This window comes from Cladosporium halotolerans, assembly GCF_011745625.1.
Source record: "Cladosporium halotolerans strain TM138-S3 chromosome Unknown Sca30, whole genome shotgun sequence".
Taxonomy (NCBI): domain Eukaryota; kingdom Fungi; phylum Ascomycota; class Dothideomycetes; order Cladosporiales; family Cladosporiaceae; genus Cladosporium; species Cladosporium halotolerans.
In genome coordinates, this window is record NW_027191481.1 from 218488 (window position 1) to 235788 (window position 17301).

The 17301-nt window shown below is 56.6% G+C and overlaps 5 protein-coding genes across 5 annotated transcripts; 4 read left to right on the top strand and 1 right to left on the bottom strand.

Annotated features, from left to right (window-relative positions):
- Positions 1 to 424: 424 nt before the first annotated feature.
- WHR41_07410 (uncharacterized protein) lies at positions 425 to 1762 on the top strand (the record flags this gene model as incomplete). The annotated part of the gene is made up of 1 exon (XM_069376015.1): positions 425 to 1762. One exon carries the CDS (start codon positions 425 to 427, stop codon positions 1760 to 1762), a length of 1338 nt encoding a protein of 445 aa, XP_069227053.1.
- A 399-nt stretch (positions 1763 to 2161) lies between these two features.
- Positions 2162 to 3269, top strand: WHR41_07411 (uncharacterized protein; the record flags this gene model as incomplete). The annotated part of the gene is made up of 2 exons (XM_069376016.1): positions 2162 to 2470; positions 2577 to 3269. Exons 1-2 carry the CDS (start codon positions 2411 to 2413, stop codon positions 3267 to 3269), a joined length of 753 nt encoding a protein of 250 aa, XP_069227054.1. The 5' UTR covers positions 2162 to 2410.
- A 138-nt stretch (positions 3270 to 3407) lies between these two features.
- WHR41_07412 (uncharacterized protein) lies at positions 3408 to 10693 on the bottom strand. The gene is made up of 4 exons (XM_069376017.1): positions 10265 to 10693; positions 9367 to 10057; positions 4061 to 9295; positions 3408 to 3981 (listed from the first exon to the last, which is right to left on the bottom strand). Exons 1-4 carry the CDS (start codon positions 10474 to 10476, stop codon positions 3817 to 3819), a joined length of 6303 nt encoding a protein of 2100 aa, XP_069227075.1. The 5' UTR covers positions 10477 to 10693; the 3' UTR covers positions 3408 to 3816.
- A 1554-nt stretch (positions 10694 to 12247) lies between these two features.
- Positions 12248 to 13351, top strand: WHR41_07413 (uncharacterized protein; the record flags this gene model as incomplete). The annotated part of the gene is made up of 1 exon (XM_069376018.1): positions 12248 to 13351. One exon carries the CDS (start codon positions 12248 to 12250, stop codon positions 13349 to 13351), a length of 1104 nt encoding a protein of 367 aa, XP_069227055.1.
- A 2129-nt stretch (positions 13352 to 15480) lies between these two features.
- Positions 15481 to 16626, top strand: WHR41_07414 (uncharacterized protein; the record flags this gene model as incomplete). The annotated part of the gene is made up of 1 exon (XM_069376019.1): positions 15481 to 16626. One exon carries the CDS (start codon positions 15481 to 15483, stop codon positions 16624 to 16626), a length of 1146 nt encoding a protein of 381 aa, XP_069227049.1.
- Positions 16627 to 17301: the final 675 nt, after the last annotated feature.

A 17301-nucleotide genomic window follows, 5' to 3' on the forward strand; every position in this document is an offset into this window, starting at 1 on the left:
CGTAGCATTTTTCTTCGCATTAGAGGTGTAGCTCGATTCTTGCGGATGCACGAACATGTTTGAATTTTTATCTCATCCACATTTGCGATTTGAACATGTACCGATAACCAGTTTCGAGACTGAGGGGCTCCACACGTCGTCGTTGTTTGTTGCCCCATACGGCGGAGCGACAGCGCTGACGATTTGCATCACGAACTTTTTTCCCGCTGTTTGAAATCTTTGACCCACATTTTGACCTCTACCCAACTAGTCTTTAGTCATAACTCGATACTTTCCTATGAACATCTATAAATCAATCGGCCTGGAATTCTGCACTGGACTCATCAGTATTACAAGAAAGACTCCTGCTGCGAAAAATATCAACTACACTCACTTGGTCTGGGGACGAACGGCCGCTTGACATAGCCGCCACCTCCACAACACAATGGCTTCCGATGCGCCTCTACTCAAAACGACTGTCCTCCCCGTGGACGCCACGAAATTAGGTTCACTCACATCACGGCCTTCACAGAATGACATCCTGGATGAATTAGACATCGAACTGGACCCCAACTCTCCCGATGCTCAGCACCTGCGCAGCGCAGCAGAACAACTCAGGACGTCAGATATCCCCGTCGCCTTCCCGACAGAAACCGTCTACGGTCTCGGCGCAGATGCCACGCGCAGTTCCGCGACGAAAGGCATCTACAAAGCAAAGCAAAGACCCGCCGACAACCCTCTGATCGTCCACTTCGCCTCCCTCGAGCAACTCCGCAACCTCCTCAGATCCCCAACCGACGCCCCGGACACAGACCCGATCCCGCCAATCTACAAACCACTCATCACAAAGTTCTGGCCCGGCCCTCTAACCCTCATCCTCCCCAACCCACCGCACTCCCCGCTCGCGCCCGAAGTCACCGCCGGCCTCTCCACCTTCGGCGCCCGCATGCCCCGCCACCCTCTCGCCCTGGCCCTCATCCGCGAAGCCGCCGTCCCCATCGCCGCGCCCTCCGCCAACGCCTCGACGAAACCCTCCCCCACAGCCGCCGAGCACGTAGCCTACGACCTAGACGGGCGCATCGAGACGATCCTCGACGGCGGGCCCTGCGACGTCGGCGTCGAGAGCACCGTCGTCGACGGCCTTTCGTCGCCGCCGCTGATCCTGAGGCCCGGCGGGATCAGCCTCGAGCAGCTGAGGGAGTGCGAGGGCTGGGAGCGCACGGAGGTCGGGTACAGGGATGTTTCGGAGAAGGGCGTCGCGCCGCGCGCGCCGGGCATGAAGTATAGGCATTATGCGCCGAAGGCGACGGTGGTGCTGTTTGAGAGTGGGAGGAGGGCGCCGGGGTGGGGGGACTTGGTGGGGAGTTTGAGGGAAGGGAGGAAAGTGGGAGTCGTGAGGACGAGGAGGTGGGTCTTTGATGGGCAGGGGGAGGAGGGGCCGGTTAAGCTGGTGGAGGGGAAAGCTGTGGCGCGTGCTAATGGGGTGGAGAAAGTTGCGAAGGGCTTCGAGGGGATGCTGCAAGCGGTTCACAAGCAGCATGTTCAGCGGAGCGTGGAGACGCATGAGGTGGCAAATGGGGATGAGAAGTTTACGTTGCTGGATATAGACTTGGGAGGCGACACGGCGGATATTGCACGAGGTGTATTTGCCGCACTGAGAGACATGGACCGACTGGACGTCGACGCGATTTTTGTCGAGGGTATTGGTGAGGAAGAGGGCGATGTGGCTGCTGCGGTTATGAATCGGCTGCGGAAAGCGGCTGAGGTAAAGGTGGCTGCGTGATGCTATAGAGTAATAAAGCACCCTTCCGAGCCGGTACAATCAGCTCACCTACCATCGCATATACCCCACTGCCGACAGTCGTATGTCGTTCAAAATGACGATGCAGGAATACGCCAGGTTCACCGAGACGGACAGGGCAGATCGCCTGCCGACATCCGTCACGTCGGAATGTCTGGCAAATGGTGTTTTGAGATCTTGAGATGCAGAAGGACAGGATCTCGATGTCTGCATGTCCCGACGAAGGATTCCCATGCGGTGATTGATCGGCAGGGCCTTGGTGCCGTGCATGGGTATGCTTGTCGCAATGCGGTGCACCACAAGGAGCCACAAATGACCCGCTAGCGTGACTAAAGCGACTTCCATCTCGGGGATGGCGTGACGGGTGTTGTTCGCCAGATCAAGACGTGGGATGATACTGGTGGCAATTTGGTGACATTATTGTCACGTTATAAGTACACACCACAGGTCGTCCGCAGCTCGTATCGTGCCAGTGACATGCAGAAAGCTTGATGTGTCGTTAGCTCAACCCGGCCCCGCAAACGAGCACTCCCCAGCTCGAACGTCGATTCATAGATCTCCGACCATCCATATCATAACACACGACAACGCTTGCGAGCTTCACAAGTAACCACGCAGTCCATTCTGAATATGGGCAGCGCAGGCCCCGGAGAGCAGGAGGTCGTCACAATCCTCGTGACCGGTTTCGGCGTAAGGCCTCCCACGACATCCTCCTTCGCCACATCCCCACGAAACTGCGCCCTCACGCACAAAATACAAAAACCCCAAAACAAAAACTAACACTCTCCCCTCCCAGCCCTTCCAAGACCTCTACCCCGTAAACCCCTCCTACGAAATCACCAAGCGCCTCCCCGCCCTCCTCCCCCAACTCCCCGGCCACGCCACCACCATCCGCATAATAACCCACCCGGACCCCATCCGCGTCAGCTACACCGCCGTCCGCGACCTCGTCCCCGCCCTGCTGTCTTCCTACGTCGACACCGTCGACCTCGTCCTGCACATCGGCATGGCGTCCGGCCGCGCCCACTACACGCTCGAGCGCCTCGGCCACCGCGACGGGTACAGCAAGAACCCCGATGTGGACGGCGAGCGGCTGGCGCCGGACGCCGGGCTGCGGGATTTCGGCGACTGCAAGCACATTCTCACCACGACGCTGGAGTACGACGAGGTGCTGGCGGGGTGGGAGGCGAATCTGCGCGAGGGGGCGGCGGACGGCAAGGCGGTTGTTAGGGTCGAGGAGAGCAATGATCCCGGGCACTATCTTTGTGACTACATTTACTTTAATAGTCTTGCGTGGTTTGCGCGGAGGAATCAGAAGCTGACGGATGGGAAGGTGGAGGACCGGCCGGTGCTGTTTTTGCATGTGCCGGCGGAGAGCGATGAGGAGACGTTGAAGAGGGGCGTGGGGGCGACGACGGCGCTGTTGAGGAGTATGGCCGATAGCTGGTCGGTGTCGAAGCGGTATCAGAAGACGATTCATGTTTCTTGAGGTTGTGGGTGTTGACGGAGGTGGAATTGGATGACAAATGGATGTGGCGAGTACATACGAGGCAGCACGCGTGCCTTTTTGGTTTCCGCGACACGCACAAGAGATACCCGGCACACGAATCGAGTAAGTAAGATATCATTGAACGCAATCGTACATCTCGCGAAAAATATCCGCTTTCGTTATTCAATTGAAAACTGAGAAACTGTTCTCTCGCCATGAGTCACCACGGAAATAAATCAAGCGTCGTTACAGGCGGCATCGATAGACCGTAACAGCTATGAAATCCCGGCGACACCAACAGGACAACCTCCGTACCGTACTGATACAGCAACTCCCATTCCAAAGCTTCTCCTCCCACTAACTCCCAAAACGCTGGAACACAGCAAAGCAAAGAGTTATCCAACAAATGCCCCAGATCCCTACCGTTCGTCAGACAAGGCTTCTTCCAAGCCCGCCTTTCAATCCCGTTACAACCCCAAACGCCCGGCTTCGTGAAGCGCAATTTGAAAACACAAGGTACACTAGAAAAGGAAAAAGCGCCAATCAATCAAGAAGGCGCCATATCGAAGTCCGCCTGCCGCCTCAGCTCAGCCAGCTCAGCCAACGAGGTCGAGACTTGCGTGAGGACGTCGTCCATCGGGCAGGCCTGCGAGAGCATCCCGTCCTTGAACGGGCGAATCATGTTGCGGATTGCAAGGGTGGAGATGCAGGTCTGTTTCTCGCAAGTCAGCAACAGCACACAATTTTTATCACGAAACTCCCCCAGGAGACACCGCAAGAAAAAAACTCACCTCAATCCTACTGATCTGGTGCTCGACGAAATTCACCAAGAACCGATCCGTCACCTCCGCCTCGCGCTGCTTCATGCGCTCCAGCAGCGCCGTCTCCGGCGGCTTCAGCGTCGTCTGGCCCGTGCTCTCCAGGCTCGAGCACAGCATTTCGAGCCGGAGGCTCACGTTCCACAGGTCCCACACGTTCTGCGTGTCGACCGTCAGCGGCTGCCCGCGCTGCCGGCTCGTCAGCTGGTCTTTCTCGTCGTTGCGGCGCGCCTCGGCCTCGGCTTTCTGTTGTTGGATGAGCAGGCGCGACGCCAGGCTGTGCGGGTACATTAGGTAGATGTACTCTGGGTTCTCGAGGCCTTTGAGGGTTCGCTGGCCGAGGTCTTTGACTTCGAAGCCTTGCGAGGAGAGGGAGCGGAGTTCGCGGCGGATGGCTTCGGACATCAGATCGTCGGACAGCGTGTCCTCGCTGCCGGTGGAGTTGGTGCGATCAGTCTCGATGTGGGACTCGAGCAGGCGCTGGACCTCGGCGATGAAATCGGACGACACGCAGATCTGGCCGCCGTCGGCGACACCCTCGATACGCGCCGCGCGGTTGACCATGGGGCCAAAGTAGTCCATGCGCTTGGTGACGGGGTCGACTTCACACACGGGCTGGCCCCAGTGGATGCCCATGCGGACGCTGAGGCCGCGGAAGATGACGTTGCCGTCGGCGTCCTGGACTTCATCGCCGTGGACGGAGGATAGGATTTCCTGCGGCCATTGGACTTCGAGCAGCTGCGATTGGATGGTGAAGCACCACAGCAGGGCGCTCGTGACGGTCGGGAAGGCGACCATGAAAGCGTCGCCTTCGGTCTTGACTTCATAGCCGCCGATGATGCGCAGGTGCCGGCGCATGACCTCGTTGTGCATACGGATGGCGGAGCGCATGGCGATCGGGTATGTCTCCCACAGAATCGTCGAGTTCTTGATGTCCGTGAACACGAGCGTGACATCGCCGACAGGAGCCTCGACCTCTTGGTCGAGACGCGCGAGCTTCGAGTCGCCCACATTCTCCCTGCCGCGCTTCGCCTTGCGTCCAGCGCTGAAGTAGTCCAGCGGAGGCGAGCCTGACGGACCCATGCTCATGCTGTGCGTGCGGATCTTTGCGCGCTCGCGCTTCCGCAGGTCGGTGACTCCGATCATCATGACCATGATCTTTCCCGTGGCGCCGAAAGCGATGGCGAGGTCTCTCAGCTTCTGGGCCGCACGCATGAGGTCACCTCGCTCAGAGCGAGCCACATCGACAGCGAAATCCGGCGTCAGGTAGTCCCAAAGCTCGCGAGAAGCCAGAAGGATCATCTCGTCGGACTCTTTGAGCGTAACTTGCACGACGTGCGGCGCGGCGATAACGCAAGGCGTGAGCTGGACGAAACCGAAGGCGCGCGAGACATCAAGCTGGTCGTTCAGCTTGCCTTGCCTTGACACATAGCCGCCTGCTTCACGGATGCGCTGTCGCTCGAGTGTCTCGGCCGGGTCGTGCTTGCGAGTGATCACACGGTGGCCACCCTCCGACTGGATGAGAAGTGCCTGCGCGTCACCCACGTTCGACATGTAAAGCTCCATGCCATGCATATACATGACCGTCGCAACGCTTCCGCTGTTCATGTCATCGTCGCCCAGCTCAGGTCCCGAGACGCTGCCTCGGTGAACGATGTTGCTGCCCGGATGTTCCCTCTCATTGATGGCTTGCATGGCAGCCGTCGCGAGATCCTTGTTCAAGCCAAGGTACGTCCGCCTCAGCGCATCAACGGGCGTCTCCCCCGCCTTGATCTTGTCCAGCTCCTCGATCAGGACGTGCTTGAACTTCTCGTGCAGATACTTGGCGACGCGGCTTCCGCCGGAGGAGAGCGATTGGCCATCGAACAGACCGATGAGAGTTTCGGCTTCGTGGCCGCGGAAGCGAGGTACAACCATGTCCAGCGTAGAGAGGTGTTCATTGCGGCCCAAGGTATCTGCCATGCCATAAGGCATGCTAGTACCAATGACGGAACCTGCTGTCCTGATACGCCGATCTGGTCCCTGGTCGGGGATGGAAGGAATGGTCAGAGTCACGTCCATGAGACCGAGAATGCGCAGGTTGACGAGCGATGAAAAGTCGGTAAGGTCTCTAGACTCCCGACCAGTCACAGCGTTGGGGTTCTGCTTGATCTCAAGTCGCTTGTTGCCAGACAGGTTGAGATACCGGAGCTGGTGGTTCCAATTCCAGTTCCAGTCGTACGGCCAGTTCGACACGTTGTACTTGAGCATGTTGCTACCAACGTCAAGGATCGCGAGCTTCTGGACTTTGCCGAGTTCTGCAGGAAGCACCTGGAACTTGTTGCTGTTGATGTGGAGCACCTTGAGCGAAGACCCTTCTTCCAAGTCTTCCGCAGGGAGAGACGAGAGGTCATTTCCCGACAGGTAGAGCTCTGTGAGATGGTTCCACCTCTTGATCGTCCGAGGCGGAATATCGTACAGCTGGTTGTAAGAAAGGTTGAGAATTCTCAGCTCCGGCAGCAAAACGATCTCATTGAACACATCATCTTCAAGCCTGTTGTCAGCCAAGAACAAGTGCCTCAGCGACGTGGAGAACGTGTTCGCCAAGCGACCGGAGAGCGTAGAGTCTTTCCTGTTGCTCGGTGTCATGGTGCTCACACTACCCGCCGTGTTAGTCCGGGGAATGCCGCCCATCTTCTGCGAAGAGTGTGAGACGACCGAGCCCTTGCGAGAAGCTCCACCCGGCGAACTAGACACGCTGAGCATTCCCGAGGCTTGACTTGGCCTGCGAAGAGAGAAGTCTTCCAACTTGCCCAGCTCTTCGAATTCCTGACTGTTATTCATACCGGTTCCCTGCTGGGGCGTAGTACCACCCGACTCAGGCAGGGCCGGCAAGGGGTTGCCGGGCTTGGGGAACTCGCTGAGCACGTTAGAGGACAGATTCAATGTCTCCAAACGCTTGGCGAACCAGATCTCCGGGGGAAGGCGGTCGAGGTTGTTCTCTCTCACATCCAAATATCTCAACTCGGTCAACCGGCCGATCTCTGCCGGCATGCGATTGAGTTCGTTCTTCGCAATGCTGAGATACTCCAGCTTCAAAAGATTCCCGAATTGCGGTGATAGTGACACAAAGTGATTCTTGCTGATGGTGAGCTTGGTCAAGTTCGACATCTTCATAAACAGAGCGTCAGGTAATTGAGAGAGCTTGGCGGAAGCAAGGTTGAGCACTGAGAGCGTTGGAACGGGGGCGTTGAGATCGAAGCGTGTGACCGGGTTGTGATTCAGATACAGCACCCTCAGGCGTGAGAAGGAGCCTTCGAAAGCGGAGATGGAGTTGTGGCCAAGCATGAGCATTTCCAGTTTGGGCAATTGAGAGACGATATCCATGTTGTTGATGCCGTTGAAGCGAGCATCAATCTCTTTCAGATTAGCTAGTTTGCCAAAGGAGTCGTGAAGCGGACCAACGAGCCTGTTGTTGGTGGCCCACAGCCTTTCGAGGTTCGTGAAGTTGCCAATATCGCCCAGATCCGAGATGGAGTTGAAACTCACGTCTAAATCCACGAGTGTCGCAAGGCCTCTCAAGGCTTCAGGGAATTCATTGAGGTTGTTTGATGAGAGGTTGAGACTGCGAAGAGCGCCAAACCGGTCGAAGTACTGCGGGATGTTGCCCAGGATGTTGTTGGAAAGCTTCAAGCTCACGAGACCAGAGAGCTTGAACAATTCTGCGTGTTCCAACTGCTCCAGCCTGTTGTTCGAGATGTCAAGCATGGTCAATTTCAGAGCAAGCGGTAAGCTTGGTGGTATCCGCCAGGCCTCGTTGCTGGTGTACTTGATCTCGCGCAACTGCGTGCAGCTCTGTACGAAATCTTTCGGGATGTCGAGTTTCAGATTCCTGGAGAGGTTGAGAGTGATAATCTCGGTGGCCTTCTGGTACAGGGCGATGGGGATGGTGATGAGATTGCGCCCTGATAGATCAATGTGGTTGAAGCGCTGCATTTTGTTGAACCCTGGATCGCGTTCCAGACTCGAATAGCCACTCATCTTGGATGGTAAGAACGTGAATCGACAGAGGTAACCATGGTCTTCTCGGCCAAGATCCTCGAGCTTGTCGTTTTCTTGATACCCGGCAAGCTCCAGTAGCCGCTTCTGCATCACAAGTGGCCTTTCTCCAGCCTCAAGCTGCCGACTTGTATCCTGCTTGCGCATAACAATCTGATAATTGTCGAGCTCGTCTTGAAGGAAGGTCTTCTTCGCCATCATCGATATCAGTTCGGCTGCAGTGGTGTTCAGGCTCGCCGAAATGACTGCAAACGTGCTGTCCGCTCGGAAGATTCGCATGAAGTACATAGGACCAGGATCTTCGTCTCCAGGCATGTTGCCGTCTTCGTCGATCTCTCGTAATCGCTCGACGTTCTCGTCTGTTTTTCGCTTGACTGCCCAGCTGTCTGGTGCGTCCCAAGTACCTGCTTCTTCTTTCGGTGGTTCTTTTGCTGCGGGTTGCTCCCCTATTCCAGTATAAATCTCGCTGGCTGGGGGTGTCATTGGTGGTTGTCTCCGATCGATGATACCCTCCATATCTGTCAAATCGGTGTTCAAATGCCACAGCGCTGAACCCTCCTCCGGCCCATGTATGTTTGGATCTTTTGCTTGTCTTGATTCAGAGCTTGTCTCACCTCGCTGCTTTCTGAACGGCAGCTTGGACTGTTTCTGTGTCGCAGAGCCATTTGTGCCTTCAGACCTGCGCGCTGAAGGTCGAGACACTGACGCGGTGTCCATGCGCGTCTTACTGGGTCTTTGTACTTGCTGGTTCTGAAGCGATGTCGTGGATGCCGACGAGCCCAATCCTTCCGCCGCACCTTTTTCTGGCTTGTGCCGGCCTGTAATGCGGTCGAATACTGAGCGCTTCGGCTCGCGGCCACTAGGCGATCGCTGCGCAATACCGTTGTCCCGACTCTGCGCGCTCTTAACGCTTGGTGACGGGCTGGTTGCTCGGCTTCGTAGGTTCAGTGTCGAGCTCATTGTCGACCCAGATCGTAGAGGGTTTCCGGTGTGTTCTCGGCTTGTGTCTGCCCGAAGTGGGAAACCAAATCCGCCGGTCTGCTTGTCGTCCTGGCTGCGGTTATGCTTATGCTTTGGAAGGTGCAGGCGGTGGCCTCCGAGCGAGGGTTTGTGCGAGCGACCGTTGTTGCCTTGTTCGTTTTGCGATCCTTGATTGTTGTTCGACGACTCCTGCTAGATTCATCAGTCACCAGTCCCTTCTGCTCCTCCGTGTCTAGCCGCCTCTGATGTCTGGCACTTACCTGCGGGTCTTGAAACACCCACGGCGTCACCTCACTACTGGGCGCAGGTGTCCGTGGGCGCGAACTTCCGGGACTAGGCGGTCCACTCCCTCTCAGCATGGCATCGTTCATCGAGTTGTTCCTATTGCGCGAAGAACCTTGGGCGAACCCTGGCACGGCGTTCTTCAAGGAGCTTGTCTCTGAGTTCTGCCTGCTGTATCCCACATATCTGCCAGAGGGGTCGTTTGCGATGTCCTCTCCAAAAAATCCCTGGAGCTTTTTCTGGAACTTATTGCCAATGCTTCCTTTCGAGCCTTGCGACGAGATCGTCGTCGCGCTGGCTATGGAGGGCCGCCTGTCTTCGCCACCTTCTGTGAATCCCATTCCACCCGGCAACGCACACCCTGGAGACACCTGGCCTAGGTTCTCGGTGGAATCGTCGAAGTATGAGCCGAAGACGGAGCTAGGCATTTGTCGGCCATCACTTCTGCCGCTGGCCCAAGGCGGAGGCGCATTTGAAGTTGGAGGATGGCGATTGATCGCGGGCGTACTAGTCGATCCGTGATGTATGGGAAACTCGGTACGGTGTTGGTCGCCTGGCTGCTCCATGGGCGAAGGGCCAGAGTCGTCCCATGGCGCGATGTCGGCTCGAGAAGAGTACGGTTGCGATGTGGAGGGCAGGGTGCCTGGAGAGACAGCAGGCTCGTCGAGTCTGCGCAAGCAGATGTTAGCACTCGTGATGGTCTGCGGCATGCCTAGGCTCGCATGCGCGGAGCCGCGCGCGGCAAAAGCATCTGCAGCTAAGCGTCCGGTGAGCTCGCACGGCTGTGCGCCCTCGTCTGGTCCAGCACGACGGAGCGACGGAGCTGCGCATTGCGCTGCAACACACCAGAAAGACAATTCGAGCGCGCAGACCTACCTAGACCTCTCGCCCGACTTCAATTTCCCAACTGCTGTTCCCTTCGCGTCTTTGCCAGGACCTCTCACGGTGTCCGTCGATCTGTAGCTCTCGGCGGAGCCATGGCGCTGCTGGTATTCCGGCGGTGGTCCGCCATCATCGGTTCCTGAGCTAGCCGTGTGCTTGCTTATGGGGTTGCTCGTGATGTTGCTGATCTTCCCGCGCAGCGTCATGCTCCCGCCGGCTTGCCCGCGCGGCGGCGGGTTTCAGAGGAGGTTCGTGAAAGGGAGTGGTGAGGTGCCGCGGCGGGCGAGGAGAGACGGCGAGATGCTAGCTGGGTCCCATCAAGAGCTGTGCTGCGACACGTCGGAGCGTTGCGGTGGCGGCTTCGGCGTGTGGTGGTGCTGCGATGGTGGAGCAGACGCAGCTTGTGGTGAGCTGGCGAAGGCGGTTGTCTGTGGCTGCACGAGGCGAGGCGTGGGGAGGATCTGGGGCTGCGTGGTGGGCTGATGACGGCGCTATGGAATGGCTGTATGGCAACTAGCTAAGGTAAGGTAGCAGGGCGGAGGGCACAGATCTCCAAGAATGCTTCTCGGCTTCCTGCGCGCCGAGCGGTCCACTGGTCCACTGGCGCCCTGCCTTTATCGCATTATCGAGCAGCTGGTGCTGGCGATACCGCGTGCGCCCGCTGCTTCCCCGAACTATAGCGCGGGCGGGCGAGAGCGTAGAGTGGCTGGCCGCGACGCAGTGGCACGAATGAAAGGATCCCTACAGGCACACGAGAGGAGGGCCGAACAAGACGTGCCGAACAAGGCGTGCCGGACGCAGACGCTCGTGCAGCCTCGCTCGGGCAAATGGCCAGCCGCTCACGCCGCTGTCCAACCGGCGCTGCAGAGGCAGAGGTGCCATCAGCTCGGCGGTAGTACGTATACGTTGGAGCAGCCTTTCTTAGGCACGCACCATGTTGCAGAGCTGCCTTGCCGTCGGACAAACAATTGAATGCGCTGGAAGCTTTTGCTTAGACTCGACGGCCGCAATAATGGCTGGTGCAGTCCAATCCAATCCGCTGCCGCGCCATGCCCACGACCGTAGACAGCCGCCCTCGCGCGGCTGCGCGCAGAGCTTGGGCGTTTGCCCCGCAATGCTCGCATGATCCCTCTCACGCCTCTCACGCCTCTCACGCCTCTCACCACGGACTAAGGGAGGCACCGATATATTTAGCTGAGACATTCATCCCGCCTCTATATCACATTTGCTGCCTTCAGCTCGCCTGTCAGCCTGTGTTCCGACTGCGATCGCGGTGCGTCGCATTGCCGCTTCAGCTCTCGCAATGCCATCCTTGCTATCCCATGGCTGCTCACCTCACTTACGAGATCGTGCCTTCCGTGACCAGCAATTCGGCCCGACATTGTCACGGGATTCCCAGAATATTACATACACTCCCGTTGATGGGTTCCCGACTATATAGGTCAGCATCTTTGACTTGGTTATAGTATCCTATCCGACATACATGGTCACAATGGACTCCAATCAGCTTGTTTTCAGCTGAGGCCGATATTCGGCGCTCGCACTCCATGCACGCAAAGACGAGACGAATCTGTTGCATTGAGATTGCCTTCACGCCTCACTTGTGGGTCAACAGCCATAAGTCCAATTGATTAGAGAGGCCGGGGATTGTTCATGGCGCTTGGTGAACAACTAACCGCAACAATCTGATAGGAAAGCGAGTAGGTATTTTCAAACCAGGGTGGAAAGACCCCTGCTTTCAGTCTGCTAGTGCGCATACCCGGCGAATCTTCACACGCCCTGTGTCAGATCCACCTAGTGATTTTAGTGAATGTAACGCCAGATTACCCTCGTTATCGCAAGAACTTACGTTAATCGGCTTATCTGCCGCCGCTTGGCGATCATGCGTTCCAGAAGCATAATACCTACTCGCCATGCTTGTTTGTGATTCCGTCTAAACACTGCGTCTAACTCACCAAGTCACACGAACCCGCAGCCATGTATCAACCAACCGTAGGCCAACCCCTCTCAGGCCTCGACACGCCCTCCATGATCGTCGACCTCGACCTCATGGAAGCCAACATCAAAACCCTCTTCGACACCCTGCTCCCCACCGGCCGCAACATCCGCCCTCACCTGAAAACTACCAAGAGCGTCGCCCTCGCGCGCAAACTCGAAGCCGCGGGAGCAAAAGGCTGCTGCGTCGCGAAGGTCTCCGAAGCCGAAGTCGTCGCCCGTGCGGGGTTCGACGACATCCTCATCACCTCGCCCATCATCGGCAAGCTGAAGGTCGAGAGGCTCGTGGAGCTTTTCAGGCACCATCGCAGGATCAGAGTCGCCGTCGACAGCGACGTCGGCGCCACGGCTATCGACGCTGCGCTTGCGGGCTCTGGTATCGAGGAACCTATTTCTGTCCTGATCGATCTCGACGTCGGCCTGCACAGGACGGGCGTCAAACCCGGCCGGCCGGCTCTCGATCTCGCCCATCATGTCCAGAGACTCCCACACCTGCGTCTGATCGGCCTGCAGGGCTACGAAGGCCACGTGCAGCACGTCTGGGGCCACGAAGACCGCAAGGCCCAATGCCTGGAGTCGATGAAGATCCTCACCGACACGGCCTCCGCGCTGCGAGCCGAGGGCTTCACCATCGACGTTGTCACGACCGGCGGCACCGGCACGGCCGAGACCTGCGCCTCCGTCCCGGGCGTCACGGAGCTGCAGCCGGGGTCTTTCATCTTCATGGACACGGACTACCGCAACGCCATCGGCGCGGCCTACGCCAACAGCCTGACGCTGCTCGCGACCGTCATCAGCAAGCAGGGCGAGCGCCAGGTGACGATCGACGCGGGGCTGAAGTCGCTGACGACGGACAGCGGGCTGGCGGAGTGCAGGGACGCGAGGTACGCGCATCGGAACCTGGGCGACGAGCAGGGCTCGCTGAGCTGGGAGGAGGGGACGCCGGAGTTGAGGATTGGGGATAGAGTCGAGATGGTGCCCAGTCATATTGACCCGACGGTCAATTTGCATGATTTCTACTATGCGCATCGCAAGGGGGTCATTGAGGAGATTTGGAAGGTGGATTCGAGGGGGAAGGTTCAATAGTTTTGGGGGAGAGTATGAAAGTCATGAATGGGAATCGAAGCAATATGGCGAGGCCACGCTTCAGAAATTGATCGGATCTGCTTCGCTAGTCATGCTCATTGATCATGTTTGTCCGGGCTAGGTCTTGTTGGTCTGGACTGACTTGGTCCCATCTAGCTCAGAGGGCGCACTTTCAGCACGAGACGCTTCGACTTTGGTTTCTGCCGTCGGACTGAAGTGCTCGTGGATGGGAGAGAAGAGTTCTGGGCCACCTTCCTGACCGTAGTGTGGTGGAGGTGCAACATTCGCAAGACCGCCGTCGACGTGCGATGTGAGAGATGATTGCTCTCGCTTCTGTTGGCGACGACGCAGGAGGATCGTGAGAATAGCGATGGTAGCGATGAAAATGAAAGCACCTAGCCCCGCACCAATGCCGATAGCAGTCACATTTCTCGCCGTCATTGGCTTTGCCTTCGTTGACTGATCTGGAAGCTCCGTGTTCTCGAATGCTCCATCTACAGTTGACGTGGGCGGTAACGTGGAGCTAGACGACGTGGTAATCCTCGATGTCCACACCGGCTCACCGGCGATCATGGTTTGATCAACTGTGCTGCTCTGTCTTTCCGAAGTTGCAGATTCGAGAGTTGTGCGCGCGGCTACCTCGATCGATGAAGAGGTCGTAGGGTCCCGACTGATCCAAAACGGGGCAGAAAGGAATCCGCCGCTCAATTGGTCCTCTATCGAGCCGAATGCATTTCCTCCCCGGAAGCAGAAAGGCCGAGTGTTGTTCCCATGATCGTCCACAAACCACTCGAACGATGTCTTCGTGGTGGCAGCTGAACGGCGTGTCAGCCTTGATCAGGGCGGATACCTGCGGGGCTTACTGATTATGCTGAATGCATCGTTCCACTGCTCGTCGTAGATTAGGTCGATGTCGACCAATGTGAGAATGCTCTCCCAGGAGATGGTCATGGTCGACCGGACATCGAAGACCTGCCTGACTACCGTGTTGGGACTGGTGAATACCCCATCTTGATAGTGATCCGCTTGGGGTAGATCACTAAATGTTTGAGCAGAGGCATGTTCATACCAAGAAAGAGTCGCCAGGAGAACGATGGTCTTTCGTGCCATGAAGCTTGCGGGAGCGGACGAGGTCAGTCACTCTAGGCCAAGGGAAGAGCCACTCACGACTCATGGCTCTGATAATATACTTCTTTATGGCCACCATTTGTGCGGTACAGAAGCTACAGTAATGGTCTTTTGTGTATTGTCTGCCGATGCGCTTGTCACCTGACGATAGGATGCTGAAGGCATTCCATCGAATGGTTGGAAGCATGCCGTTCCACTGAGCTTCGCTGGCAGAACACGCAGGGACAGACCTTCCTCGATGCACGACGATGTCGTAGCGCATGCTTGCAGGTTGAAGGTGGTTCACGATGCCTTGAGTGTGCCACTCCCAGTTTGATTGGTGGGTCAAGCGAATGGCCCGTGCCGGAAGTAGAATCACATCACGTCGTGATCCCATTCGAGGGAAACACTTCGCTTGTCAATTCAACACTGTTAGTCCACTTTTGTTTGACATGGGTCAACGTGTTGCCTTCGTCACGAGCATGAACATGATGCCTGCTATACTGCAGCCCTTCTTTCGGACATCACACACAGTCCAGCCTAGAGCAAACGCCCACACCATAAGCGATATTCACAGTGCCTGCGAGAATCTCGTTAATCAATTGTCAAGCGCCTACGGTCGCATGGGATGTATAGCAATTAACAGCACGCGCCGAGCAAGGATGTCGAGCGGCAAATGATCGCGGCCTTTCGAAGCGAAAACACAAGCGCGTCTCAACAAGAAAGGCCGTTCACGATTTGTATCGCGGTAGGTCCTGTTTTCAGACGGAATGGAGCTTCAACAGCTGCCTCGAGATAATTGAGCCTTTATCTTACCTTTTACTGTCACTATGCTGTTCCGGCGATCGAATCGCCGTTCGTGCTGGTCGCTTGCCCTCGTGCTCACGATGACTTTAATGTATATTCACCTGCAGCACAATCTCTCTCTCACCAGGTCTTCGAACACAGCTTTCCACAATACAGAGGCTACTATTATGACTTCATTACCGTGCCGGGATTTGCCGGGAGCGAACGACACTGTAATGATTCTAAAAACTGGTTCCACAGAGCTGAAAGACAAACTACCCATTCATTTCAGAACCACGTTAAGGTGTTACCCAAACTATCTTATCTTCTCGGACCATGCCGAGCGATATGGTGGCGAGAACATCATTGACGCTCTGGAAGAAGTCCACGCATCCATAAAAGCTGAACACGAAGACTTTGCCCTCTACCGGCGCTTGCAGAGGTTCGGCAGGATCTCTCTCGGTGAATCCGAGCTCAGTGGTCCAGCCAGCCTTCCGCAGGATGGCAAGACTGGCATGCTCACGAATCCAGGATGGAAGCTCGACAAATGGAAGTTCCTCCCTATGATTCGCAGGACGCTCGAAGAATATCCCGACAAGAAATGGTATGTGTTAGTCGAGACGGATACGTACATCTTCTGGAGCACCCTCCTCACTTACTTGGCCGTCTTGGACCCTTCGAAGCCTTACTACACCGGCTCGCAAATGCAGATTGGTGACGTGCTGTTCGCGCATGGAGGGAGCGGCTTTGCAATCTCACGGCCTGCGCTTGAGAAAGCTGTGGCGCAGTATCTGGAACACAAGGCCGAATTTGAAGACTTCACTTCAAGCCACTGGGCTGGTGATTGCGTGCTGGGGAAAGTCATCAAAGACAGCGGCACATCGCTGACATGGGCTTGGCCGATCTGGCTCGGAATCGATATTGGAAACATGGACTACAATCTCACCGACTATGGCCACAGGCTCTGGTGTAGCCCGACGGTCTCGTATCACCACTTGAGTCCCTCGACTGTGGAGGATCTTTGGCATTTCGAGCAGGAATGGATTGCGAGGCAGGATACTGGCAGTCCGGCGTTCTTGCGACACAAAGACATCTACGCTGAGTTCATCCTCCCACGAACGTCAAAACCCAGACGAAATTGGGACAACCACGCGGACGAGGCGAGAGGACCGGCAGCCTCGCTACAAGAGTGCCGCGGGATTTGCGAAGAGGACACATCATGCCTTCAATACTCGCACAGTGAGGATGGGACCTGCTTGACAACATCCCGTCCGAACCTGGGACAGGCTTCTGTCGGTATACAGTCTGGATGGCTCAATGAGCGCATTTCGAATTTCTACGCTCAAGCCGCAGACTGTGAAGGCGACGGTTGGATCAAGTGAGGTCGATTTGACATACTTATAGAGCGCATATCACCCCTTCGACGCAAGAATACGAATTTCAACATCGGAAACTCCGCACCAAGAGAAGATAGACCAAGACTTGCCAGAGCAGGCGCAAGTGCAAGCCGAACGCCCGGATTAATTAGGCGCCACAGTTCTCGCTAACAACGGTCGAAGGATTCACCAAGCAGAAAGCGGCAAGCGACATCCTATTCTGGATGGGTCTATTTGCAGTGGCAAAATCGACCACTTTAGCGAACAATGGCTGTTTGCCTCTTATTCTCGACCCCAGACGATCGTGCAGGCTTGACGGGACCCTTACCATTTCATTCCTGCACATCGCTGATATACCACGAGGACCCACCAGATTACCACCACCTTACCAAAGCAATTACATCAGATCAAAAAACAATCACCAATTGGCCAAAAAGAAGCCCACCATAAACACACCAAAATGGACACCACAACCACCGGCCCAGCACTCCCCCCAACAGTGCTCACCCTCACCTCGACCGCCACTGCCACCGAGCCAACACCAGCCGCCTCCCTGACAACACTCACAACCACCGCCACCAACTCAATCTCCCGGACATCAGACTCAACACCCTCTATCGAAACAGCAACTGTAACAACGACCCTCACCGCCCCCTCTCCAACACAGACTTTCTCGCGACC

Coding starts and splice junctions, on each gene's coding strand:
- WHR41_07412 (XM_069376017.1), bottom strand. CDS start 10,476: ATGACGCTGCGCGGGAAGATCAGCAACATCACGAGCAACCCCATAAGC. Junction 9,296..9,366: donor GGGTGTTTCAAGACCCGCAG/GTAAGTGCCAGA, acceptor TGAATCTAGCAG/GAGTCGTCGAACAACAATCA. Junction 3,982..4,060: donor ACCAGATCAGTAGGATTGAG/GTGAGTTTTTTT, acceptor TGCGAGAAACAG/ACCTGCATCTCCACCCTTGC.